Here is a 27,782-nt window from a genome sequence, read left to right as displayed (position 1 = left end):
AAGAAGGGGAAAAAAGGAGAAACACAGGTAAAATGGAAGTTTAAGAGAAAGGGCAACTGATAGGTATAAAAGAAAATGTTTAACCACAAGGGGCCAAAAAGAATATAGGCTAGCAACCAAAATGAAATGTGTTTAAGAAATAGAGTTTATAAAAAAATGCATTAAAAAAATGTGCAAAGACTATGGGGAACAGAAGGAATCCCATACAGGAAATACAGTAAGTGTGAAGAATTATCTTTGTTCGTGTTTAATCATTTCGTAGGATGCCCACTGGAAAAAGAATCACCATACTTTTTAGACACCCTATCCACATTGGTTAGCAGCATTATATTAAAGGAAATTTAGTCACAGAGACACTTACATCATTTATTTTTACAATTTGACCACTATAGTTTGTTATTTATGGTGCTGTCTCAAAGATGGTATTTTGCAGATTATTGTTGAGAAAAATAGTAGTCAGAAAGATGAAGCTTCATTACAGTGATGTTAAATGATTGTGATGTGGGAAGAAGGCCATTAAGCTTTCAATGCCGTCATATATTATAGAGAGGGTAACAGTGGTTGATGATGGGCATCATTTTCAAAGCTCTTTTGTGAAGGTGCTCATGTTCCTAGAAGTAACTTTTAAAATCTTGCTTACACTTACACTTATTAAGTTGCCCTGAGAGCTATACCATGAGTATGCAGCCTGCTCTGGGGTTCAAATACCTCCCAAGCTATACTGGTTATTTTCAGCTTCCATTCCTTTGTTGAGAATTACTCCCAGCCCATCAAGATTGGGCCATGTATCAGCACTCTCATTTACTTCAAATTTTTTAAAGCTACTGCTTGCCCAGTTTCCGAATAATTGTCTATGTGTCCCCCCATTTTTTCTGGTGCGTTAAAGAGTGTTCTTGGTGCTTTGGCTCCCTCCCCTTGACTCTTTCTGTCTGTGTGTGTGTGATTGCAGGTCCATGGTCACAGACCATTCAGGATGCTGGTGTGAATGAACAGTGCAGCAACATTCTCAACAACAAGCGGTTTATGCTGGACATGTTGTATGCGCATAACAAAAAACCCAAGGATGAAGAGGAGAAGGAGCTGGAGGCGAAGGAGGAAAAGAAGGAGACGGAGGAAAGTGAGGAGTCACTCACTAGCCTAGCCAGTAGGATCTCTATCCTTCAGGCCACAAAGCAGGCCAAAGACGAAAGCGTCAAAAAGATGGAGATTGGAAATCTGGACAACCAAGGCAGCGTGAAAGCCTTTGCAGAAAAATTCAACAGTGGTGAGCTGGCCAAGGGGACAGATGTGCCTGAAGATGAAATCACTGAGCAGGTCCCTGAGAAAACTCCAGCACAGCCGAAGAAGGAATCTGACTACATCTGGGATCAGCTCATGGCTAATCCTAGAGAACTTAAAATCAAAGACATGGATTTTACAGACTTGGGGGAGGAGGATGATGTAGATGTGTTGGACATGGATATGGGTCCTGGGGACTCCCTTGTTCCCCCTCCTCCACCTCCACCTTCCTTTCTGGGTTTGCCTCCTCCACCACCTCCCCCACTGTTTGGATGTCCGCCTCCACCTCCACCCTCTGCTAATTTATTGGCTCCTCCTCCGCTGTTCAGCACTCCTCAGGGTTTAGGGTCACCCCAGGTTTCTAGGGGTCAGCCAGCATTTATAAAGAAGAAGAAAACCATTCGTCTGTTTTGGAATGAGGTACGGCCATTTGAGTGGCAGTGTAAAAACAACAAACGCTGCAGAGAATTCCTGTGGTCGAAACTGGAACCCATTAAGGTGGACACTTCCAAACTGGAGCATCTCTTTGAGTCTAAATCCAAGGAACTGCCTGTCACAAAGGTACAGCTCGTATTCAGCTTGTTATTATTTTGCTTTTGTATTGGTATTTGTTCTGAGTTAGATCTACGTGATTTATGTTGTTTGTATGAAAACGGTGGAAAATTCTGGTTCTCACTTGGCCTATGATGGGTGATATTCCATGGCCTTAAACTAGGAGATGAGTTTAGGGTGGTGTAGATGCCAAGCTGCCCTCCTGTCTCAGGTCTGTCGGTATTGGGACATTAATTCAGGTGGGGAATACCAACACATTCTACGTTAGCTTGCTTGTGGCTGAGTGCCAAACTAGGTATTGAAATCTGAAATATTTTCTGTTACAGTCAGATAAAGGTCATGGCATGATGATTCATATCTGTGAATTTGACCGTTCTTCACTTGGTAATATTTTCCTAATCATTATGTGGAAAGGTTAGAATACCAAACTGGCTCTGCTGCAAAGAGGCTACACATGTGCTTTGTTCTGAGGGATAGATTTATCAGCTGGACCAAGTTTACAGCTGAACTCTGCAGGGGTGTTGGATTTTTGTTTTATACTGGCAGACAGGCCTATTTTAGATCCTTAATTTGTACAATGTGGCTCTCCAAATTTTAGGATAGAAGCTGGCACAGGAAATACCTCTGTAGCTAGGGTTCCCTCTTCCTTAATATTGTTATAAAATAAATTCACAAAGGCTGGGTGACATGGCTGTTTAACATTAGACTCAACAACAAAAGGGAGCCTTTTATAGTTACACTTAGTAGGAATTTGAAGTGGCATTTAAAAAGTTATTAAAGTTGCTTTTCATGGCTACATAAAATTCTAAGCAGAATAATCAGTATCAAGGAAGCAATTTTTTTTTCCAATTAAAATGCTAGTAAAAGATGTCAATCTCTCTTACTTAAATAAATCACTTACATGTTTTTTCTGTATGCCTCTATGTTTTATAGTGACACAAAAACCCATCAGCACCTTGAATATTTTACTTCTCTTTGGCTGGCAAAGTTGTTATCTGTGCTATCTATCGTGCATATTATTGTTTGCTGTCATCTAGGGAGACTGGATGTCCCACAGTAAAAGTGCTCCATGTCACTTGTGTGAGTTATTAACTCAAAATTTTCTAATAGTCCTTCTTGAACTTCTTGGCCAAGTGGAAACATTACAATTTGAACAATCAAGCCCCTCATTAAGTAGCTGACAAACAGCAGGTACATACATAGATGGCTTGTATAGATCCTGCGGCCGTTGTTCTTACCTGACATAGATGCATGTAGGTCTGAAACATATGGCATAGCAGCTCTAAAAACACATATAGTTCATTTGGCTGAGATTAATTTCTTTCTCTAATTCCTTTTCTGCTGAGGAAGGAATGCTGGTGACATCGTGGTGTGTTACTCCTCATCTCTCTCCCTGTAAATACAAATCTACCACAGATGGTTCATAGATGGAAGGAATGAGAGCATTTTCTTAGATCCATAAAACGTTTAATTCCTTGAATTGAATGTGGAATGATGACATATTTGCCATTTCCAAGGTTTAGCTTTGTGCTAAATGCCAGTATTGTAATGGATCTCTCTGGCTGACTCGTAATCTTTTATTCTCACCCAAGATTTTGATAAAACGTTAAATTGTTGGAATTCTGACATATTTACCTTTACAGTCATTAACTCTGCACATTCCCAAACTACTTTTGGCCATTTTCCCTCCCTCACACTTGCTTCGCAAACCTGCCTGATGCTTTGGCACAGCTTTTGGCTTCTGGCAGGAAGATGAGTGAGCAGGTTTCTTTGAAATTAGTGCAAGTCTGAGGAATGATTTAGGTGACTGCTTTTCTCTTGGAGACTAATAACTGCTCTCTGCATGAGATGTTATACTTTTGGCTCTCTTTCCACCCTGTCCCATTACACAGACATTGAAGTCTCATTGTCTCTGGAGGGAAGACAGTAGTGACCAAGGAATACCATAATGGAAGTTTACTCTGACTTCTTAGACTCCTGCCTGGTTTTGGAGAATACAAGCAAATCTTCCAGAGTAGGAGATGATCCTTAGGTCAGGTGAGAGTGGGAATAATTAAGCAGACCAGTGGATCTATAAAAGACTTGAGGTTTGGTACGAATATTGCACTCAAATTAGGGTAGCTCTCTCTTTTTCCAGACTGCTTGGTTTATTTCCAGGGAGTACATTCCCCATTGTGTCTAGTTTCTCCTGTCCAATGGCTGCAATCCAAAACAGGTTTATTCTATAATATCGTAAAGTCTGACTCACAGCTCAGTTCAGCTGAAGAAAAGAGCAGAGAGCAACAAATCAAAAGTCAAATCTCCAGTTTTCATATCAATAGATGGAACCAGGAGCACAGAAAAGTAACAGTCCAGAAGGATGAGAGGAAAAGCAAAGTCAGGGGGTATGTGTTGGCGGGGGGGTGGCTCTGTGTTACGCATATGCTCTTTCATACAGCTGTAACCAATTTTACTCCAGTTTCTAATCCTTCACTGTGATTTCCACAACACACAGCTATAAACAGCTACTTCCTGGCTCATGAGAAGTTTTTCATTAAACACAATAGACTGCACTAAAATAAAGTGTGTTTTAAGTTGTAGGATGTAAAATGGGAGTTGGGGAGAAGGAGGGCTGGGAGGGGAGATTCTTGATTTTAGGAAAACTTATGCCACACTGGACAACTTGCACAATGATTATAGTTAGTGGAGCACCTTTAGTTGCAGAACACTTACTTTCTAAATACAGGACCACGACATTATGCTTGTGAATATAAAGAGTGGTCAGGTATCCCCTCCAAGCCAGTCTAGCATTTCTTTCTTTCTCACTCCACCAAACAAAGCACTTCAAAGTGTTTGTTTTTCTGTGAGGAGAAATGAAAACACACAGACACTACTGAATCAACCGTGGTTGTTCAGCCCTTGGTTGTGCATGAAAGCTTTGTTTTGCCGATTCATCTATACCCTGTGGGATATAGCGATCCATCATATGCCCACAGACATAGAAACTAGTAGAAGGAAAAAATTAAGGCACATGTTTTCTTATGCTTGTGTATATACATGCCTAGATACATATTCCTTTTGAAAACATTTGTTGTAATTCGAATAAATGCCAAGGCAAGTCATAAATGTTGATGAGAATTTCTGAAAAAGATTATATATATGTATCCTGGACAAAATCAGTGGCAGCTGAGTGAATGATTCCATTTTAAACTCATAGTGCTAAATCCTTGTTAATTGAGATAGAAATGAAGGAAAAAATGCCATCTGGCTATTAAGGGATTGCCCATTTTTTTCTGTACTACTGAGATGCAGGTTGTTCTGCAAATGGAAATGAAAGATATTTCTGACTTAATGCTTATATATAATTACTTATTTATGTGATCACTGGAAAAGCATTTTAAATTTTCCTATTTTAGTTAAAGCAAAGAGGCCTAGTTTAGACCATGTGCTCATAAGACTGCAAATCACCTTCTGTGGGATGATGGCAGTTTGTAAGTAACCTGTTTGGGCTATCCAGAAAGCAGAACAGAATCTGGCCAGTTAGGTCTTGTAAAGATTGAAATTCATTGTAATTGTTAGCGCATTGCAGGAACATTTGTTTCCCACAAATTATACCACTTGATATATTTGTAATTCATTTTACATTTACAGTTAACAATATAATATTCAGAAGTTCAGGGATTACGTTACATACTGACACAATAAAATATAAAATCAAGGGCACTAGTGCAATGTTCCCTCAAGCACTTGAAGTCATTCTCTGTTAATGAACTTATAAAGCCCGGTCTGAAGTCACCTAATATTGCAATAGAAATTAATAGGTGTAGCTTATTTTAACAGACTCTTGCATGTGTGCAATTTAATTGCAGACAAAAAGCAGTTCTTTGCCTAGTGGTGGGGTGATAAAGTTCATAGTAGTAAAATCTTTCTCGTTTCTTCTTTTTTTTTATTTATTTCAAAAGTATTTTTTTGTAACTTAGCTGTTGTCCCCAGAAGGGATGTAAAATCTCTTCTGCCCCTGTTCCTGAACAGTCACTTACCCCAAAATCTTATATTCCATATGCAGTTATAGCTCTGGAAAATACCTACATGCATACATCCCCTGTACAGCTCATCTGTCTTTCATAACTCACTGCTAAATAGCAAGTGCGCTGTTGCAATCTTAGTGATCCCAGTGGTTAGCATCATATGTCCCCCAAATGAATGTCCCTCTTGTCAGACTTGCAAACCTAAAAACAGAGCTGCAGATTTTGAGGCTTACTTACCCATACCGCATGTGGGAAGCCTAAATTTAACTCCTTTCCCCCAGCCTTTTCCCTTCTGCATAAATTCTTTGGAGCTGTGTAATTCTGTGCTGAGAAGGACAAGGTAAAAGTGGTAGTTTAAAAAAGGCTTAGCATAATACAGACTCAAGAGGAAGCAGTCTCTGGTAAACCCCACTTGTTTTTGTATGGCCTTGACCTCTAACTGTGGTCCTGAAAATGTGATTAATGGCCCTGAAAGTAGACATGACTGCTTTAAAGGAGAAGTTGCATCTCAGATCCTTCAGGTAGCTCCTGAGAAAAAGAGGGCTCTTTTACTCAAAGAAAGGAAAGTTCAAGAAGGCTTCAGGAATGCTTTTAAGGGATTAAGAGAGCAGTTCTGACAGAACAGAAATATAAAAATTAAAAACAAATTTTATCTTTGCTCTCCTAAAACTTACCCATTTTACTGCAGAAGTGTTTTATTTTAAAAAACCCAACCCTCTTATTACTTTCAGAGGTCATACCCATGTGGTAGTCCCCAGCTCCTGTGAAGTGCACTTGCTTTCAGTCTCGTCTGCACACAGAACTTGCATCGTACCACATTAATCATGTAGGTATGATAAAAGTGCTGTGGTGCCACGCACCATGCTGGGCAGGGTGCTATGACCAGTGGGCAAACCTCTTCCTGTGAAGGCAAGGAACTGAGCTATGCCAGAAAAAGGCATCTTTTTAATGAGAGAACATCATTCGCATAAAGAGCTGACCCACAGCTGGAGGTATTTTGGTTGAATCATATTTGCTACCTTGGTTCTCCCAACGCAGAAACAGCATATAGACCTGAAAGTAGGGTATGTTTTGACTTGGTGACTGTTGTGCAGACCACTAGACGTGGAGAAAAAAAGTTTTGTGGTCTAAAAGGCAATCCTTAGCACAGGTGGAGAATTTGTGCTTTCATTGTTGTTTATACTGGAGGTAAGATCCAAAGATTATGTCTAGTCTCAAATAGAACTTTGAAAAAAGCAGAAGGGTTGAACCTGTTCTGCACCTGAGAAGGTTTTGACAGACATATCGCAAGCAGTAATGTAGAATACCCTTCCTCTGGCAGCCAGAGGTCAGATAACCATGCCACTGTCTCCAGAAAGGCCTCTACAGCTCCTTTGTCAGTGCCCAAATTGGATTTATAACGCAGGAGAGGACTGGCAGGGAGGTAGAAGCCACCCTGTCTGTTTCCCATCCAGCCACACAGGCAAGAGAGGGTCAGTGGCCACTCTGGGTTGACTCATCCAAGGGGATATTGAGCCCCAGAGCCCATCAGCTGCCCAGCTGCTACTGTACTGACCCTGTGGCAGAGCTGCTGCCCCTCAGAGGCAGCTTCAGGCTTTTTTCGGACAGACTCCTACCCCAAACTTCAGTGTTCCCAGCCTTTGCAGGCAATCCTGTGTCTCAGGCTAGCTCTGCTTTGCACAGCATCCAAGACTGCATTCAGCACTCTGGTTAAATACAGGCAGCTCATGCTGATAACGGTAAGGATGTGGTAGAAGAATTCAGCTTTTTGGATGGTTATAAATGAACTAGTTTTACATCCAGTATCATCACCCTTGAGTAGGGGAAGTCATTAGTGAAAGGAGTGACTTTTTCTTCATAAAATGGGCAGGAGGAATAATATTCTTGCTCTCTTCTTTACCAAGAAAACTGCTGCAGATGGGAAGCGACAGGAGATCATTGTACTGGACTCAAAACGAAGCAATGCTATTAATATTGGCTTGACTGTGTTGCCCCCTCCCCGCACTATCAAGACTGCTATATTGAACTTTGACGAATATGCCTTAAACAAGGAAGGAATAGAGGTAAGGAAGAATAGTCAATGTCTTCAAGTCTGTATTTTCAATGTTTCCTTTACTTTTTAATTTTTTCTTTTTGATGTTATACATGATGCAGGCCAGACTTTTCTTGCAAGAGGGAAAAGGGGACTGAGTGTTGAAACTGGTCAGATCAATGCAGTATGCTCAGAAGCATGTAGTATTCACCTGAGATTGGGCATGCTTAGTAAACACAGATTCTCTGCTCTGTTTGTGTCTGAGTAACAATGGTGTTAATTCCTCTCAGGATTTTCAGAGTATTATCTGTTCCTCTGAAGCTTGACTGAAATACTGTGAGCAGCAAGAATAGGCAGGGAGTTACTAGGGCTGATGCAACTGGTACAGGGTTTAATAAAGTTCATGCCCAGCTAGCTGTTGGAGTCATTCTAGATTGTATATCTAATGGAAAACAAATACAGTGAGTAGTTCTGCTCAAAATAGCATTTTTCTGTTACTGTTGTTTGAAGAAAAACAGTTGGTATAAAGATTACAGATGATGTAATTTTTACCATTACATTTTGACTTTGCAGATATTCTTAACAAGATCCAAGATGAGCTCTGTTTATTATTTTTTTATCAAAACATTTTTCTTCTATGAAGTGTAAAAGAAGCCTGCTACTCCCCTGTTATTTTTCCATTGTAGTTGCATTCATGTCAAATCTTTTTTTTTTTAATAAGCCTATATCATCTAGTAAGAGTAATCTACACAACTACAGATCTCAGCAAGTAGCTGAGGTGCAGAGGTTGTATACTGATTCAGTCACCTTTCAGTGGTTTGGCGCTGTGCTCCATGATTTCTCCCTTTCCACCTTCACTGCGCTGACTACAGAAGAAAATGAGAAAAGCTGGCTAGAATGGAAATAGAGTTGCCAACAGTTGACATGCAAATTAAGTACTTAAGGCAAAAAGATCATTCTAGCTAGAAGGCAAGGCCTGATTTATCCCTACTAGAATGTAGTTTCTTCCCAGAGCTATATTATTTATTGGCTATATATATATATACTTTACTCATATTATGAAGGTGACACATCAGGCTAAAAAAGGTTTTCATGACTCAGCCCATATGCCTACCTGTGCAGTTTGCAGTACCAAGCTCTAAAGTGTTGGAGAAAAGTACCCCTCCAGCCAAGCCCAACTCACAGACCACCAGTTAGATCTCAATACTGCAGGTGGTGTTGCCAAACGAAGTCCAACATGAAATAGATAATACATCTTCCATGCATTATCTCTTTCGATTTGTGTCCTTCTCTCTCACGCTTAACAGAAGTTCAGCTGCTTTGCCCAGCTCACCCTTTCTAGTACCAACATCTGCAGCTGGGCTGTCCATCTGACAACCGCCTGTGGTGTCCACAGTTGTGAGTGCCTTGTACCACCACACCCTGCTTTGGGTGGCCTTCCCATTAGCTGCCAGAAACCTGTAATTTCATTTAAAATAGATGTGCAGGTAGCTTTCAAATGGAAGAATTCAGAAACCAGGAAATGATACGCTGTTGATATACTTGCCCAGTGCTAAAGAAAATGGGTTTCTGAGTTTTGAGTCCACAGCTTGAAGCTAGGGATGTGAGTAATCCTGATGTGATCATTCAGATATTTAAAATCTAGAGAAAGGGTAAGTGGAGCAGAACCCATGTACTCTGCATCCTGAGGGGTGAAGCTTTTTAGCAGGTCTAACATGGAGCAGGACGCTAGCAGGGTAGCAAGTTACCTGAGCCGTCCTTTGCCTCAGCTGTGAGCTCTGTGCTATGTCTCTTTCCAAGGAGCATTGCCACTGTTGTGTTAGTGTGTGCATGGCTTTAGGTCTGCACCTTGGTGGGTAAGTTCAGATTAAATGCTATCTTAAGACTGACCTTAGTGATTAGACATTTAACTCTGATGATTAATCTATACTTGCTTTCTAACTTCAAATATATAACTAGGAGGAAAAAGAAATCTCCAGGTATTTTAAAGCCCTCTATACCTAAGTATGTTGTGTAATTTTAGGCCATGTGTTTGAAGTGGTTAGGTACTCCGTAGCTTTGAAAAAGGGCGGTAAATGGGGGCATGGTGCTAGAGGGGCAGACGTAGTCCATTTAGTATGCAGAGCAGGCCTTGTTAGAAACCTATTTTCAAAGGAATACACAATGTGTGTCTGCAAGCATGCATCAACTCAACCAAAAAATTTTTGCCACCTTATGTTTGCCAAAGTGGTTGTGTTTTCCTTTCTTTGAAAGCTTGGCATTCATTGTGTTTAAACAACTTGGAGCTTGCTGCAGGAGAAAGGACTGCCTGCTTAGCATGGATGAGGGCGTTCTGTGAGCTAAGCAAAAGAGGCGAGCTTAAAATCCTGGTATCTAATTGTTGTGAAGTGTATCATGGGCAACAGCAAGAATAGGGTCTACCAAACCAGTCTTTGGCACTTGTCTTTAGTAAAGGAAATGGGAGAGTCCCTCTGTAAAGTGTTGTTTAGTAAGGGAATGTGGATCCAAATTAATTATACCAAAGGGTACTATTAATTTAGCAGAGTAAAATTGGGGTAATGCCGTGAGGAAATTAAAGTGAATTGCTTTGTTCTTAACAGCTTTGAGATCCTACACAGTATTGATGCACAGCTAGGTATAGCTTTTAGTAACACTACTTGAAATTAAAGCCTTGACAAGTATGCTAGGTCCTCCATGTTAAGTAATTTGAGGCCCAGGTGTCTGGAGTGACTAGGTAGCCCTCAGATGTAAAAAAAAGTAAGAAATGAGAGCCTGGTGGTAAAAAAGGCAGATGGTGACATGTATAAACAAAAAACAAGATTTGGTTTTTGGAAACTGTTATGCTTATTTAAGGTTTTGTTCTGATAGTCACTGTGGTATGCTGGCATCTGCAGTTTCCAGTTTGTTTAGCTGAAGCTTTATAAAGTGTGATGGGGACTCAATGGTGCCTTGCTGGCTGTACATCCATGATCAGCGTATCCCTACCCTAACGAGTTTCAGACCTTATTGAAAGAAAAAAGCTACACTTGCACTCCTTGCAGCAAACCAAAACATCTGCTACAGTTTCTGTGATCAGCAATGGTGTGTTCATGTATTTCAGTAGAGAGCTGAGGAAGTGGAATAGTTTGACCAAGGCAATGGCTGCCAGTTCCCCATTTACAGGGATGGCTAACAGGCATTTTAGATTAAATTCCTTCTGGGAATTTGTGAGAATTGAAATAAAATTAGTGCAGGTAGCCTCACTTGACATGAGTCGTGACCTTTATATACTTTTATATTTTGTTAGAGTTTCTGCAGACACTCGTCTCTCAGTAGCTGCCTGGAGAGCTGAAATGTGAGAGCCTTTTTGGAGCGAAATCATCTGCCAAAGCCTGTCAAATATCCAGAAAAATACCCACTAAGGTGTATTTATTTGGTTATGGCCCTCAAGCTGCAGAAAGCTTTGAACCCAGCAACAGTCAGATATTTAGTTTACTAATTTTTTTTCAGGCTCCTATTCACCTGGTAAGGTCAGCTGAAACCAAATATGAAAACCAAGGCACCCCTGCAGCCTCATCGTCACTGAGAAGCACCGTTGTCTTGTGAAAGAGATAACTTGAGCACGTAATTTCAGCAGAGGCTGCAGCCTATTTGCAGTCTCTGGTTAGGTGCTTCTTTGCACCCCACACTGGGGCTTGTAACCCTCAGGCATATGGGGTTTATAAATTTTGCCCGGTGACAGTTGTAAGGCTTTCCTCTTAGAAATTTTTGGAGATCATACATAAGAGTCCAGGAAATAAGCAGTTTGATCCCTTTGTTGAAATATCAAGCAAGTGGCTGGGTCCAGCGGTCCAGGAGCATTAGGATCCATTATCTCATGTAAACAGGATCTCCAAAAATTGCTTCTTTTTCTACATGAAAAGATTTATGCTTTCGTTTTCCTCAGAATATTAATCTCTGGCCCAAATGATTGTGTGTGAATGAATAGAGGTGAAATACGTATATCTGACATATTAGAGGATATGAGCATAGAGTTTGTTGATAACCAGTTCTTCCTTAATTGGCATTAAGAATGCTATACCTGGGAGAGCATTATGAACTAATGATTAGACTCAAGGCCATTTGTGATTTAATGGTCACACTGAGTGCCAGTAACCTTCTGCCCTGCTGTGTTTTTATGCTACTTTACTGTTGGTGATGTTTAAAAAACAATAAAAATAATAATAAACTGGCAGTCAGTGTACTCATCAGTTTCCAGCACTGAACAAATGGCTTAAATTAGTCACAGGTTGGAAATCAAGAATAGGAGTATTTTGCCACTTGTACACCAAAGATGATGACCAGCAGGATCAGAATTATTTGCCTGAGCCAATTAGAAATGCTGGTGAGTAGGTCATTGTAATGGGGTCAGTTTGCACCCTGGATGGTGTGAGACCTGCCAGCAGCGCTGGTCCCACTGAAGCATGGCTTTCAGCAGCAGGGGTGATCCTTGGCAGCTGGCACAAGTACAGGCTCTTTCGCTTGGCGTTTTCTGTTTCACGTACTACAGTATGCAGCACAGCAGCCTTGCAGCAATTGGACTTGAATGCGTTTTGCCATCTGGCTTATGGTGTTTACATAAAGCTCAGGGAGGAGGAGAGTCCCTTTGGAAATAAAGCTTGCTGTTTCACTGCTCTCTTTAAAATGCCCGAAAGCAGTGCAACATCTCTAGAGGGAAGGCCCTTCACCACCACAAAATACTTGTGGGATCCCTGGGTAGCTGCCAAAAGTCCTGGTTATTTGTAGGAGGCAATTGAGAATTACTGCTGAAGTGTTAGCCTTCAAAAATGCATCAGAAGCATTTTTACATTCATCACATGGTTACTGCTAAACTTCCCATGTATGGATGTTCATATGAGCCTATTTGCATAGGCTCAGCTGAAAGGGTGTTGGCTTCTTGTTGCTGAAGCTAGGAGTAGGCAGTAGGAGGCCTGACTTCTTCAAAGGACACTCTGCAAAACCACGTTTCTTATGAGTTTCAGACTCAGTCTCTCTTTTGTATAAACTTTTTAGATGAGCATTGGTCAAGCACTGAGAAATGCCCTAAAGCAGCTGCTTACAAATCTCGTTTAATGTTAGATGTCTCCTAATATATAGATATCACCACGTGTGGGTGGGTGGATGGATGGATGGATGGATGGATGGATGGATGGATGGATGGATGGACGGATGGATAGCACATACTAAAATCTATCAAGTACTATCAGTCATTGAGAGGGGAAGGAAAAGCACCAGAGTATATTGAAGGATTTTCTTCCTCTTCTTTTTTTTCCCTTAGAATGTTACTTGATTAAGGTAGAAGCTTGCAGTATCCAAACAAGGAGGCGCTTTTAAATTTTGTTTTTTACTGAAAGGCGGAGGCAACATTAACAGAAAGAAAGGCTTATTTATGTTATGGGAGTCAGTGTAAGAAGATGGACAGCAATACAAATGCTGTGGCTGAAATTAAATAAGTCTCAGATCAACAAATTGAATATTATTTGCTAGCTTAACTCTTTGTTCTTTGCCTGATTGATCAGGAAAAGTCCCTTGCTCTCCATGCTTAGCTGTAGCGCTGCACAAGCAGCCAGATGATTAGCAGTAGGGGAAGGGAGTAGTTGTGCTACTTTGATCAATTGACTATGTTCAGTTCTGGAACAAGGCTTCAGTTTGGACTGGCAGGTCTTTGGCTATATTTTTATTATTCTCTCCTCCCCTCCAAAACAGCTGCTATCGTTATGCAAGGCTACAGCAATAACTTCTCACTCCTCAGATGAATAAACATAAGTTGTGTTGAAAATCTACTGCTTTGTTTTCATGAAGTATTGATCAGCAGGGTAAAGACCTCAGCTTATTTGATGCCTTTATAATGCTTTGCTTTTCTTTTTGATTTTAAATGCATTTATTACGTTAAAAACTAGTTAAGAAGCAATACCTTAGAGAGCAATACTTTGAGGAGAAAAGCTGCTACATGTAAACCAGCATGCAAAATCCAAGAGTGAAAGGGAAAATTTGAACGTTTTCAGCCATACCAACAGCAGAAACTGAAAATAATGAGATCCTTTTTCATCAATATTTTAGACTTCTCAGATCAAAAGAGGCCATATGTTATGCAACGCATAACTCAACTTGAAATTCAGTGTGTGTTCTTTGGGCAGTTATCCTCAGTTCAGCTGAAATTTTTGGGAGGTACCTAATAAGCTGCAATAGTTGTCACGCTTCATAAAACCCAAAATAGATTGAACAAAAAGTAATAGATGTTGATAGCAGCAAGGGACAGGAGTCTTTATTTCTGTATACCTACAAGTGCAGTGAAAGTCATAGATATTGAGGCTAAAATGGACCTTAATGCCTAGTCTGACCTACTGTAAATCACAAGGCACAAAGTTGCACTCCTCCTACCTTCACATCCATATATACTTTGCAGAAATGTGGCCAGTTTTGACTTAAACATATGAAAGCTGAGGGGAGCAGTCCCAACCAGTCTCCCTATGTCTTCTGTGTTTTATCCCATGATTATGCTACGGAGCACAAATGTTTTTAAAAAGCTTTTTAATGCAGATGTTTTTTTCTGCAAACTGCAGGTGATTGATATATCAAGCCTTGTTCTGCTTTCTTGTGCAGTGGGTTAGTTCTTGATTACTACAGCGCTGTCCTAATTTACCAGCCAGGGACTTGAGGACTTCTAATGCTGTTGCTATGAAGTCACCCAATGTCCAGCCCTTGTGGACTTCTTGGCCCTTCCACTGACACCTGCCTTTTGTCTTCCTTCACAGAAAATCCTGACCATGATCCCAACTGAGGAGGAGAAGCAAAAGATCCAGGAGGCACAGCTGGCAAATCCCGATGTCCCCCTGGGCAGTGCCGAGCAATTCCTTCTCACCCTCTCCTCCATCAGTGAACTCTCTGCCAGGCTCCAGCTCTGGGCTTTCAAGATGGACTATGAGATAGTGGAAAAGGTGAGAAAAAAGCAGGGAGGCAGGGGTGGAGACTCTTTGGAGGCTTTGCTTTAATCTTTCCCTGACCTTGTTGTTATATGAGTGCCTATTTTGAGGAAATGGTAAATGGGTCACTTCTGTTTCAGTGGCCAGCCAGGAAACAGCTAAAATGATCCTTCATAACCTGTTCCTCTTATAAAAGAAAATTAGAGATTGTGTCTTCTTTCCTTTACTTTGTCAGCAATGACATCAAAACAAAGAAGAGGGCTAAATCCTTACCACATCTTCTCCAGATATTGTTATTCAGGAAATTCTTACTTCAGAGCAGTAAGAATTTTTCTTTGGATAAAGACTGAATGAGGACTACAGTATTCAGCCTTATATCATACAATGGGAGTATTGATCTTACATCCATTTGAACTAAGGAAAACACTATCCATTAAAGTTTCTTCTGTTTATAACCCGCATTCAAAGTTATAAACAAAAGCCAAGACAACCTTCAGGAGTCTTCTGTTAAGTCACAGACAGTTTTTGTCACCTTCTTCACAGATGGCATTTATTCAGATAACAATGTAATTGCATTGTCTGTCATGAATGATGAATCCCAGATAAACATTTCAAAATGGCAATGTATAACTTTGATGCATAGGTGAAAGAGAATGAAACTCTAGGCCATTTCAGCCGCTTGCTGACTTTCACAAGCTCTTTCAGCAGTCTAGCACAGGAACCTCATCTGGCTGCACTTCTGGTGCATAGCCCATGCATTCTCTTCAAGCAATTCCTTCCTGTATATAGTAATAATGTTTGTGTGTCTGTGCACATATGTTTATATTAAAAAATCAGTATAACTATATGTGATACGGATTCTGAGAGGTGGAACTCGCTTCTGAAAATGCCTAATGTTTACCTAGCCATGGTTATTTAATAAGGTATACAACAGTGAATTGACTCACAGACAATAGTGTCAAGATTACTCAACCTCTGCTTAATTTTCTTAGATTTTAGGAAATGCAGTCACTCAGGATTTTTCAATTGTGACATTTTCGTCTAAGACATTTATATTTCTGATTTGTAAAACTTAAAATATTTGTATCTAACCTGAATGCTTTTTTTTCTCATTAAGGTATTTTTTTGTCAGTTGGCTGGTTTAGGGGCTTGGGAGGGGATGGTTGGGTTTTTTACTCTGCTACAGCTGTTTGTTCTGCTTTGAAATTACCACAAGGCTAATGTGTTCCTTCCATATAAGCCGAGTTAGCTGTAGTTGTTAATCTGTGTATATACCTAGGATATCTATCTTCCTCCCAGTTGAAAATAACATTTGAAGCACTGCTAAAAGTTAAAGAAATTTTAAGTAAAGAAATTTTTGAGTTGCTTATCCTATAATGTTTATGCCACAGAGTTAATGAATTGCCAGTTAAAATCCATGTAGAATGAATGCTAGCATAAAATGTTTCAAATACGTAAATTACTCAGAGAAGAGATAGCTGGAGTGAAGATAAAATCATAGGATCATAGAATAGTTAGGGTTGGAAAGGACCTTAAGATCATCTAGTTCCAACCCCCTGGCCATGGGCAGGGGCACCTCACGATAAACCATGTCACCCAAGGCTCTGTCCAACCTGGCCTTGAACACCACCAGGGATGGAGCATTCACAACCTCCTTGGCAACCCATTCCAGTGCCTCACCAATATTTTTATCCCTGTTGAAAGGTAGATAAGCTAAAGTACAGGACTTACCATAAAATGGTGCAAGAAATAACATATGATAACTGTGATACAATAAGAGGAGCATGTGATAAGAAGCCCACCAGACAAACATAGACAGGACAGACAACTTTGGTTTTAGTTCACTGAAGAGGAAGATATGTGGCCAGACATCAGAGGTAAGAGAGAGAGTGCAGCTGGGTGTCTCCAGTAACAAAAATTGAAAGTCAGAGTTTAAATTCTGGTAACCAATAAATATAAACATTATTTAGACTGAGATAAGGTACCATGAGCATATTCAATTAAAAAATGAAGTAGTCTGCATTAGTGATTATCATAATAAAGGGGTCCCATGATCTGCTAACTTTTTCTGTTCTTGAATCTACGTTTCTGCAGAAGATCCATCTGCAAATGGGCAAACCCTTAGGTGCCAAATCACTCAGCTTCACAGTTTTTGTAATTTTTTCATCCACCATATGCTTGATTTTTTTAAATTTATTTTAAAATTAGGAAAATTCAAAACAGTTCAAATGTATTTATATTATTTATTTAGTCACACATATATTTTATGTAAGAATTTAATGAAACTTACTATTATTACTGTGAGCTGGAAATTTTAGATGGACACACCATGAAATACCTGAGTTGTTGATGTCAGGCTGGGGTTCTCATTCATGAGACTCATAGAATAGTTAGGGTTGGAAAGGACCTTAAGATCATCTAGTTCCAACCCCTCTGCCATGGGCAGGGACACCACACCCTAAACCATCTCACCCAAGGCCTCGTCCAACCTGGTCTTGAGCACTGCCAGGGATGGAGCATTCACAACCTCCCTGGGCAACCCATTCCAGTGCCTCACCACCCTAACAGGAAAGAACTTCCTCCTTATATCCAATCTAAACTTCCCCTGTTGAAGCTTTAACCCGTTACCCCTTGTCCTATCACTACAGTCCCTAATGAAGAGTCCCTCCCCAGCATCCCTATAGGGCCCCTTCAGATACTGGAAGGCTGCTATGAGGTCTCCACACAGCCTTCTCTTCTCCAGGCTGAGCAGCCCCAACTTCCTCAGCCTGTCTTCATATGGGAGGTGCTCCAGTCCCCTGATCATCCTCGTGGCCCTCCTGTGGACTTGTTCCAGCAGTTCCATGTCCTTTTTATGTTGAGGATGTTATAAATGTGGCTCAAATAAATTGACGAGAGCCAGACCAATGATTCAAATTGGTTTATTGAGCAAGCGACAGCAAGCAAAACAGCGCTGGGCAGCCGGGGAGTCTCTGCTCCGCCAACAGCACGCACCCCACTTCCCCAAAGTCACTGATTTTATACTCTTCTTCATCCGATATACGTGTCACCTCCTGGCGTCCTCTGCGTCTGTGTGATCTGTAGATAAGGGGTCTCATTCTGTCTCCCGGTGGGTGTGGGGAGGAAGGCTCCTTATTGCCTTCCCCGTGCATCATTTACTTTAACGGATACCCGCGGTCTATATGCAACATGTCAAAGCACCATAATTTTCCAGTAACTATTAAGCAAGCAAGTAACTCTAAGCAAGTAACTCCTAAGCAAGCAAGATTTGATTAACAAACAGGAATTTACTCATTACAAGGACACCAGAACTGCACACAATACTCCAGGTGAGGTCACACAAGAGCAGAGTAGAGGGGCAGGATCACCTCCTTCGACCTGCTGGTCACGCTCCTTTTGATGCAGCCCAGGATACGGTTGGCTTTCTGGGCTGTAGGCGCACACTGAAGCCGGCTCATGTTCATTTTCTCATCAACCAACAGCCCCAAGTCCTTCTCCACAGGGCTGCTCTGAATCTCTTCTCTGCCCAACCTGTAGCTGTGCCTGGGATTGCTCTGACCCAGGTGTAGGACCTTGCACTTGGCATGGTAAACAGAGTTTTGCCTGAGCAGGTCTTAGCTCCACCTCTATCAACCTGAAAGAAAACCAGCATGAAATTGCTCAAAAGAAGGGTTAAGTGAGGTATTGTTCATGTCTGCAGAAAAACTTTCTGTGCATAATGGAGTAATCTTTCTTGGATTGAATTTAATTAACTAAAGCAAGTCAGTGTACATTTGCAGCCTCAGACTGTGAAGGGTTGAACTGAATGGATGGTCATTCTTTGGTCTTTTCAGAAAATAAAAAAGAAAGCTCTTTTCCAATCATCTGTTTTATAACGTGTATACTGTTTTAAAACTTTAATATGTACCTAAGGTGCTGTATGCCTACTGAAGGTTATCAGTGGCACAATAGTTATTCTCGCTATAGTCATAGACAAAAAAGAGCTTCAATTTTAAATCTTCATTTTCAGACTTTTGATTGCTATGAGAATTTACACTTTATTACTACCAGTTCTTTGTACTAAACTATTATGATGTGGATGACGTCAATTTTCATTATCCCAAAGGGAATTTAAGGGTCTTAGAAAAAGAAATAGAATCTTTAGTTGTCCTAAATAATATTTTTTTTTCTTAAGGTCACTGTGGGCAAATATATCCTTATTGCTGACAACTTTAAAGGATCATAAATTAATATAAGCAGGTGTAGAGCTCAGAAAGTAGAAATTGTAAAGAAAAAGACTTGTTTCAGTTTCTCTTCTGAGGAGAAAGATTATTCCTGATTTCAGTCTCCCTAGGGACAGTGTGCTGTGTGATCTTTGTGCTCTTATATATAGTAAAATAGCACTACAGTTGTTGAATGACCCACTGTATTTCTCTAAGCAAGTGAAGTTCTTGGCTATTTTGCCTCTTGGTCTGAAATAAGTGTTCAAAAAGATTGTACTTCTGGGTGATGCTTGAACTGTCTGAAAATTTGTAAACTGCATCAGAGCTTTTTAAGTTTTACAGTGTCATCCTGATACTTTCTGTTGTTTAAAAAGGGTATGATAATTTATGCAGGCCAGACTTAATTAAATGCAAGCATGGCAAGTTACATTTTGGTCATCTCAAAGTTCTCATCCCAGCCAAGATTTTACCCTTCCCAGAAAAGCATGACATGAAGTTGTAGAGGTTTAGTTAGCTGAGCTTAATGCTAGTGTAGCAGGTTGCTAACAGTGCATGTGTCAGATCAGCTGTGCAGAACATGTGTGCTACATCCTTCCTGTCCCAGGACCAGTGGATTCATTGCATGCATATGGTTGAGCTCATTTGTGCATGTGCATCAAGCATTCATCAGGTATTATCAGATATCTTGCAGCCAGAAATTCTGGACCAATCCTCAAATTTCATTCAAGTATAATTTTTAGGTGAAAAATAAATATGTGATAAATAAGGATACAAGGTATCTAAGGATATGCAGTAGCTCTGCAGTATGCATCTACTCTCTTTATATGGAAGGTGAGTTTTATAGGAAGCAAGAATAGGTATTTCATCTGATTATACACTGGTTTGTGTTGGGTTTTAGTGCTACAATAAAATAAAAAATAAAGATTATTTATAAGTGTGTACTCTATGCAACATAGTCTCAGCTTGCATAACTTACATGTAAATAGCTAAATGAAGGGCTACAGCATGGCCTGCTTTGGAAGCCTTCAATGTTATCTTTTTATTCACCTTCAGAATATTTTAACTTAACCTTTTAGGAATGATTTTTTTTAACAGGTTGCAAATTGATACAAGTAAAATAGTTCAAAAGCCTGTGTTCAAAGTACAGATGCAGAACAGTTTGATTCAGTTGAACAAAACAACTAAATCAGCCCTGACTTTAAATCAATTCAAAGAAATACGTGCAACAGTTTATCGATTTTAGTTTCAATTTAATAAAGTCTTGGATTATTTAGTACCTCTCCTCTGATATAAAAATTACGTTGCTCACTATGCCATCTCTTAATTTGTCTTGAATTTGCTATATTTCTTTCTCTTTTCAAGGGATGCATTGTTCTTTAGTGACTAGAAATGTCTGTTTCTTTTATCTTTGTGCTCTTAGTTATGGTAAAATAGCACTACAGTTGTTGAATGACCTACTGTATTTCTCTAAGAAGGTGAAGTTCTCGGCTGGTTTGCCCCTTGGTCTGAAATAACAGCTTAATTTTGGCTTCTTGGCTCGTAAAGAGTGTAGCAATTTGGGAAAAGAATGCTGCTCACAGATGCTTAGGATGGTATTTGGAGATAGAAACAATGTGAACTGTTACTGTGCATACAAAATAAATAGCCGTGGGCCTCACACAAAGACATGGAAATAAACTCTGTCAACTCAATTACCCTCATTCTCTTCCTTTGAAACTCTCCCGTGTGTAGTTCACTTCTCGAGGTAATGGAACAGAATTTATGTTTTCAAGCCTTATCAGTTTACATACCTGTACTCAGACAACATGTGTGAATGGAAGATGCATTGAGTTCAAAGATTAAAATGAGAACGCTTCTAAAGCTTGATGTTTACAGTAGCGAGTTGGGTTTTTTTTTTCAGTTTTAAAGTCACACAAGCACAAAACACATCTAAAACTCAGAGGTGGCCATCATTGGAAGAAAGTTCTAGGGTCAGGCTACAAATGCCAAGTTTAACCTTTTTTTATTAGTTTTTCAATGATTAGGAACTTTATTTATTAGAAGCTTTTTTATCATTTGGGGCAGGGGGATGTTCATGCATGAAACTCCAATGCAGCAGCCCCTTCTGATTTTCTTTCCCGTTTAGAATCAGAGAATAATCCCCAGGACAAGTGAGGCAATTGCATACATAAAAAACAACATTAGGAAACTATTTTATGTTTTGGGTTGTTTTGGTTTTTTTTCTCTCCTTGCATGTGATTTATTAGCTGAAACATGGAAGAAAGCCAGCACACATGGCCAGTTTGCACTCTGCAAGATGCCAGCTCAGAGCTTTTTTCAGTAATTAATCTAAACCATAGAATTAAAAACTTAAAGCAGCTATAGCCAACTGCAGCCATCACTTTCTTGGTTTTCTTCTCATGGCAGGAAGTTGCAGAGCCACTTCTAGACCTGAAGGAAGGAATGGACCAACTAGAGCACAATAAAACTTTGGGATTTATCCTTTCTACTCTGCTAGCCATTGGCAACTTTTTGAATGGAACCAACGTAAGTCTGATACCCCAGCATTTCACCTGCACCTTTTTCCCTCAGAAACACAGAAGTCAAAACTGTTACGACAGTTGCAACCCAGTATTTATTTTTAACCAGAAAAATAATCTGAAAAAAAGAATCTGTTTTGTCTTTTTATTGTGTGTCAGGTTGTTCTTTTCCTCTTTTAGTATAACCTGAAGGAAATGTGGCTCTAGGCACCCTTCTGGTATAACTCCCTTGAGTTCAATATTGATGCTTCCCATTCTAATTGTGAGAAGTGTGTCATGAGTCATTTCACTGCAGATGGACTGATTTTTAGGCCTATTCTTCAACAACTTAAAAATAAGTAAAAGCAGTAAATTCCTTCTCCTGTAAGACTCTTCCTCTTCTTTCTTCCCCTCTGCCCCTACTCGGTAATCATTTTTGTCTAGTAATCTGCATGGGAAGGAGTAAATATTTTTCTTTTTCACTTCTTCCTTTTTTCCCCCTTACAGGCCAAAGCTTTTGAGTTGAGCTACCTCGAGAAGGTTCCAGAAGTCAAGGACACAGTGCACAAGCAGTCCCTCCTGCACCATGTCTGCACTATGGTGGTCGAAAAGTTCCCAGACAGTACTGATCTTTATTCAGAGATCGGGGCCATTACTAGGTCAGCCAAGGTATGTCTAGTGGGTAAATATATATATATATGTGTGTGTGTGTTTTTTTTAAGAAAAACTCTTTAAAGTGAAATATTTAAGATTTTATTTGAATCTTTGCTTTTTGGTCACAGCACTTTTTATGAATGTGGATTCATTGTGTTGTTCGCACTGAATTTCAAAGATGCCAGCACTCTCTTCTGAGCTTCATCTCTGATTGTCAGGTAGTTTCCTTAACAATACACTAACAGGCAGCCTCGTTATCACAACCCTTTTAATATTATATACATTATTAATAATGTATGCAACTATTAGAACCTATTTTCAGGTTAAAACTTTATCTGTCCAATATCTTCAAATTTCTTTATTCTGTGGTTTGGGGAATCTTTTTTTTTTTTTTTAAGGCAGATACTAATTGTATTTTAAGTGGAAGGAATGGTCTTTTTTGGTAATAAAATTATTTCCAGAATTAAAGTGTCCTTGAAATATTTTTACTCATTTTCTGTCCTCCTCCGAACAATAATTTCTGTGATTAGGAGTTAGGGAAGATAACTGGAAGTAAAGGAAACTTGTAGCAGCACCTGTTTTTAAGAAGTGGCATTCCCTTGGCTAATGCATAGGTCCGGTCAATGGCTCAGCTTGGTAAGCAGATGATTTATTACTGTTGCTAGCACCTTGTTGGCTGTCGGGGGAAAAGGACAACATGATCCTGAATAATACAATTTTTTTTTAAATGCAAAACTTCAATCTTATTTTGGTTCCTTGCACAGTTCTTATGACAGTGAAGTCATAATCTAGTTTTGGCTGCTGTTGAATTTTCCAGTTCCAGGATTTACTGTGTGAATATATTGAACAGTCAAAACTTTGGTTTTTATCACTCTATTTCATAGAATAACTTAGGTTGGAAAGGACCTCTGAAAGTCATCTGTTCCATCATCCTGTTCAGTGCAAGATGAAATAAAACCAGGCGCTCAGAACTGTGTCTGAATCTCAAATAATCCATTTATTTTTTTTTCCTTTTTGAGATCATTTCCACACTTCTCCATCTTACTCTTTACAATGGGTTAAACAATAGCAAACACAGTATTCCATCCTCTTCTTACAAATGTTGTATGCTTACTATATTGTCCTGTTCTTTTTGTGCTATATTTTGTTAGCTGTCCTGAGGTTTTCTTTGTGGTTTTTGACTGTTGGTATCCTTTTGACACCAGTTGTCTTTGGGCAGTTCACAAGGACATTCAGGCAGCCTTCTGAGCTGATCAGGCAATTCAGAACTCAGCCCAGTGCGGAAAGGAGTTTGGTACTGCCTGCAGTGTGCTCTTCATTGTGATCTACGGTAATGAACATGATCTGCTGAAACAGATTTACTGCTTATCTCTCAATTCCCTAATAATCTTAAATAAGGACTAATCTACATAATTTCCTGCCATCTGTACATTTTACTCTCTCAATCTGCTTCCTTGTTTTCCAGATAATTTTGAATTATAAAGTACAAATGATGAGACACCTGCTGTTCACCCTGTCATCAGATGAGAATCAATATGTATTCCTTTTCTTTTGCTCTCTTAACCTCACACTTCATAGGTGGCCTTCCATGAGGGTCTTGTAAAATTTTAGAAGTCTGATTTTCTTTACTTGCTCTTACCTGTCCACTATTTTATAAACATACTCAGAATGTAGTGACTGATGTATTTAAATTCCTGTTATTCATCCAGGTTACCAGGTACAGTGATAAAGCTTGGAGCTCTGCAGTCTCCTGAATCAAACTTGCTGCTCTTGTAAAGATAGACGAAACTTTGCTATTCTCTGACTCTTAAAGTTACTAAGTGTAGTGAAAGCATGCCCATTCAGCCAGTGGTTCAATTTCCTTATGTTATTTGATGTCAGAATTCTTGTCTTCTGCTAGTTTAGTGCTTTGTAAGATACCCTCCTCCAACACGTTTGTTTTTATCAAGTCTTCAAACCTTGCTATTAATTCACTTTTATCAAAAAATAAAATACAGAAAAATCAGCTACCAGAATAGTTTTCTCCCCAACATCCTTCCTTGCCTGTCTTTTGTCTTCAGTTTTTTCATCCCCAGTGATGCAGCACCCCCTACATATTTTCTTTTTTTTTTTTTGGATTCCATAAAGGAATTTGTGGCTTTTGTTTTATATCCATAGATATTTGCTCTTTGGATTCCATCTCTCTTCGCCTAATTTTCCTCTTGCACAGCCTATGTTTAGGCTCTGTTTTATTGCATTCACTGTGGTTGGTTTCTCTCATGTTTGGAAGGGTTTGGTTTTGTCTTTTTTTTTTTCCCTTTGATTCTTATTCTCTTAACATTTCACTATATTGGTTTCTACTTTCCTGCTTCTTCTTTTTGTTAAGAAGTTATTTCACTTTAGTTTTAGATTGGGACCAAATTAATCACTAAAATTCAAATTACCATAAAAAAAGGAAGAACCTTTGTTTTCCAAAATCCACACCACTGTGTATGGTGTACTCTCAAGTGAATCTTGTATTTTTCACTCTTAGAAAGTGTAAGAAAGCTTAACCTAATGCTGTCACTTATAAACAATTTTTAGGTCTAAGAGCATGCAAGATTGAGCACAGTCTTTCAGTCTGTGGTTTGCTGATCTAGTGGCCCTGCCCAAAGCGGATGAAACTCTGAAAAGGCCAGACAAAATCACATTAAGAGAAATTATAGCCTTAACCTTCCCCTTGATGCCCAAGGTCTCCCTCCTTGGGATGTTCCTCCATGTGTTATACCACTGATGGATTACTGTAACAAACTCTATTCCCACTCGATCTTAACTGCCACAAATCAAAGAGTTAGGACATGGAAGCCATCCAAGCTGCCCTTCTTTAAGGGAATGTTCATAGACGAGGCGAAATCTTGGTTTAGGAAAGCTGACAGGAAAGGAGAAGTAATATTTCACTGTGGATTAGGCTGTATTTTGAGCTCCGTTTTGTCTACAAACATCTTTCAGAAACCACAAAGACTGAGCAGTTTCCATCCTGTAGATAAATAGAGATGCCCCTTCCCCTGAGATGCGCATCATATGAAAATTTCCTGAGTCTTAGGTCATGAAATGAAAAAACATAAAAAAAATAGGCTGCCTCACCAGAAAGGAGTTAGACCAGAAACAAAATGGTACAGCTATTGCAAAACTTGTGGGTTTTGTTGAAGGACTGAAGTCATAAATGGCAAAAGAGAAGCAGACACAAGTGGAAAAATTACAAAAAAAAGAATTCTAGATAAAGAAAAAGTATTCATAGTTGTATAAGAGTATATAAGATTGTGCAGGGTACTGATTGTTTAGCATGCCATGATTTAAAGTACTTCCCTTTCTTTTCTTTTCCTCTCCCTCCCTCCCCCCCAACATACTGCAAGTTGTTTATTCACTGGACCTGTACCAGGACTGATATACCTAATACTGAAGCAGACCCCCAGGTTTCTGCAGTTAAACTCAGTATTGTTCCTAGAAATTTCCTTATCAGTACGTCAAGGAGGGGTTGCATCAGCACTAGTCTCTTCCCTGTTAGTTAATAAAAATACGTTCTTATTAAAAAAGTTCATCTTCTCTCTCTACCCCAAAAGTATCTTCCCCATGCATATGAAAGCTGACCTGCTCCATAGACTAAACTAGTAATTGTCCTTTTCTTAACCTAATTTTCATTTACTTACAAGATACCAAACTTCTGGCTGTTTTTTAACCCCTGCAGCAGAACGCTTTGGTTATCGGCACATACTAGGCAGGAGAGAAGCAGGAAGCTTTTGAAAGTAAGCAGTAGGAAATGTTAACAGCACGGGGGAAGGGGCAAGGATTGTGGGTAGAAAAGAAGTCCTGACGAGACTAAGACATACACAAGGGAGAAGGAAGCCTGCAGCTGCCCTCCGAGGTGCTTGGCAAGGAGCTGGGGGTAGCAAGGAAGTGTCTGAAACAAGTATCTGGCATGCTGTAGCTTCTGCTTGCTACACTGGAAATCAGAGAAAGGAGAGAAGATCATGCTGCCTCCTGTGCTGATTCAGTAGGATTTCTCGTCTTACTTCACAGGAAGTATTTGTGTGCAATTTTCATTCAAGTATGCTTTCCCTATGTTTCCCTAATTCAAACAAATAAATGCCAAAAGTCTAATTATTTTCCACGGGGAAAAAAAAAGGGTTGGGGGATGCAAGTTTCTTACAGTTGTATCATTCTTTGTGGTGCCAGCTGCAAGGACTGCTACAGCTGTTCCAGTTCCTGGCATCAGCTAGCGGGTGCAGAGATGAAGACAGAGCAGGGTAAGGCAGATCCTGCTAGTTGCAGGGCAGACTGGGCTGAGGGGAAGGATCTTCAGTGGCAAATGGGACTTCAAGGCTTTATCTGAAAGAGGGCAAATGAAATTTAGTACGTGTGCCTGACCGCACTGTGATGTTTCAGTAATGTTCTAACTGCAAATAGTGTTGCAGGTGCTGTAACACCATCTGAAGGGACCTATATCATGACTTAACTGGTATGGTTCCTCTTCATCCCAGAGTGTGGGAGCACATACAGCATCTGCAGAAAGATCCCATATTGGTATGTTTATTGTAGATAGCTTAAGAACTGAAATGAAGTGGGAATGTAAAATACTGATTTGAGGCCTTAAACTGCATTTCCATGTTCAGAGAGAAATGCTGAGGGTAGGCTCAGCTGGTCACACCTCAGTAAGCACTTATGTCCTTTAGTTTTTAATTAGTGTATTGATGCAGGTGTTCTTATTTCCAAAATTATTTTGGCAGGATGCCACCTCTTACCCTAGGATTAGGAATGTCTGGACAGAGCCTCCTTTATATTTTGCTTGCTTTTGAGAGCTGGCATCTATTTCACTTAAACGTATGACCAACAGAGTGAAAGTAGGACTAACACTGGTCTTGGGATGCTTCACTGAGTGTCACAAGACTTAAGGCAGTGTGGAAATGCTGGAGGAGACAGCGTTTTGAACATACGCCACAGAAGGTCGCTGTACTCAGATGACAGTGTGTTTGCAAGGAGCGATTCTCAGAATTTCCTTTGGCTTTGAACCAACTCAGGAAAAGAGGAAGATTTTGTGTTCCGTGCCAGAACACATCCCTGTAATAATGTGAGAATGAATGGTCTGACCCTACATTGTAAACAGTTCAGACTCGGCTGTGGTCTGCTGCAGAAACTATCTTGAACTTTGAAGAGAGAAAGATTTTGTCTGTGATTAAGTATATCTTTCTATGATGTGTGATAAAATAGTTGTCATTTTATTGTGAAGTTAAGGCAACTTTTGCCATTATAAAAGCATCAGCCATCTGTTTAACGCACCTTGTGGGCAGGATAAAAATGCAAACATCCAGGTCTTAGAAAATATCTGGATTTGATATGTTCACCCCTAAAAGAAACAAGCTGTAGCAGTAAAAATGAATATAGTATCAGGCAATGGAAAACTCATACGGAGATACTGAGGCTGCACCTACAAGTTATTCATTTGCCTTCAGAACAAAACTTTGGATAATTTACAGTGATTTTGAAAAGAAGTGCTTTTTAAGCAGAAACCTCAGCTTCACCAGTTTCATTTATTTGGTTTGGGTTTTTTTTTACTTCCATCCAATTGCAACACTTTTTAAACTGTTCAAGGGCTGAATGTAAAT

General features: G+C 39.8%; 1 protein-coding gene across 13 annotated transcripts in view; it reads left to right on the top strand.

The window, feature by feature from the left end:
- The window catches only part of FHOD3 (formin homology 2 domain containing 3), a 373,977-nt gene that overhangs the window by 313,004 nt on the left and 33,191 nt on the right, over positions 1–27,782 (top strand). For all 13 annotated transcript variants that reach the window (XM_061449104.1, XM_061449103.1, XM_061449102.1 and 10 more), the window contains 5 exons: positions 950–1,839; positions 7,742–7,900; positions 14,643–14,825; positions 21,419–21,538; positions 22,018–22,179. In XM_061449104.1, coding sequence (XP_061305088.1) covers positions 950–1,839; positions 7,742–7,900; positions 14,643–14,825; positions 21,419–21,538; positions 22,018–22,179 — 1,514 coding nt within the window. The remainder of the gene's footprint in view (positions 1–949; positions 1,840–7,741; positions 7,901–14,642; positions 14,826–21,418; positions 21,539–22,017; positions 22,180–27,782) is intronic.

The sequence above is a fragment of the Pezoporus flaviventris genome, unplaced genomic scaffold (genome assembly GCF_033815535.1).
Source record: "Pezoporus flaviventris isolate CSIRO_AGI_PZ_B2104156 unplaced genomic scaffold, CSIRO_AGI_Pfla_v1 ptg000007l, whole genome shotgun sequence".
Lineage (NCBI taxonomy): Eukaryota > Metazoa > Chordata > Aves > Psittaciformes > Psittacidae > Pezoporus > Pezoporus flaviventris.
This window is presented reverse-complemented; position numbering and strand designations above follow the sequence as displayed.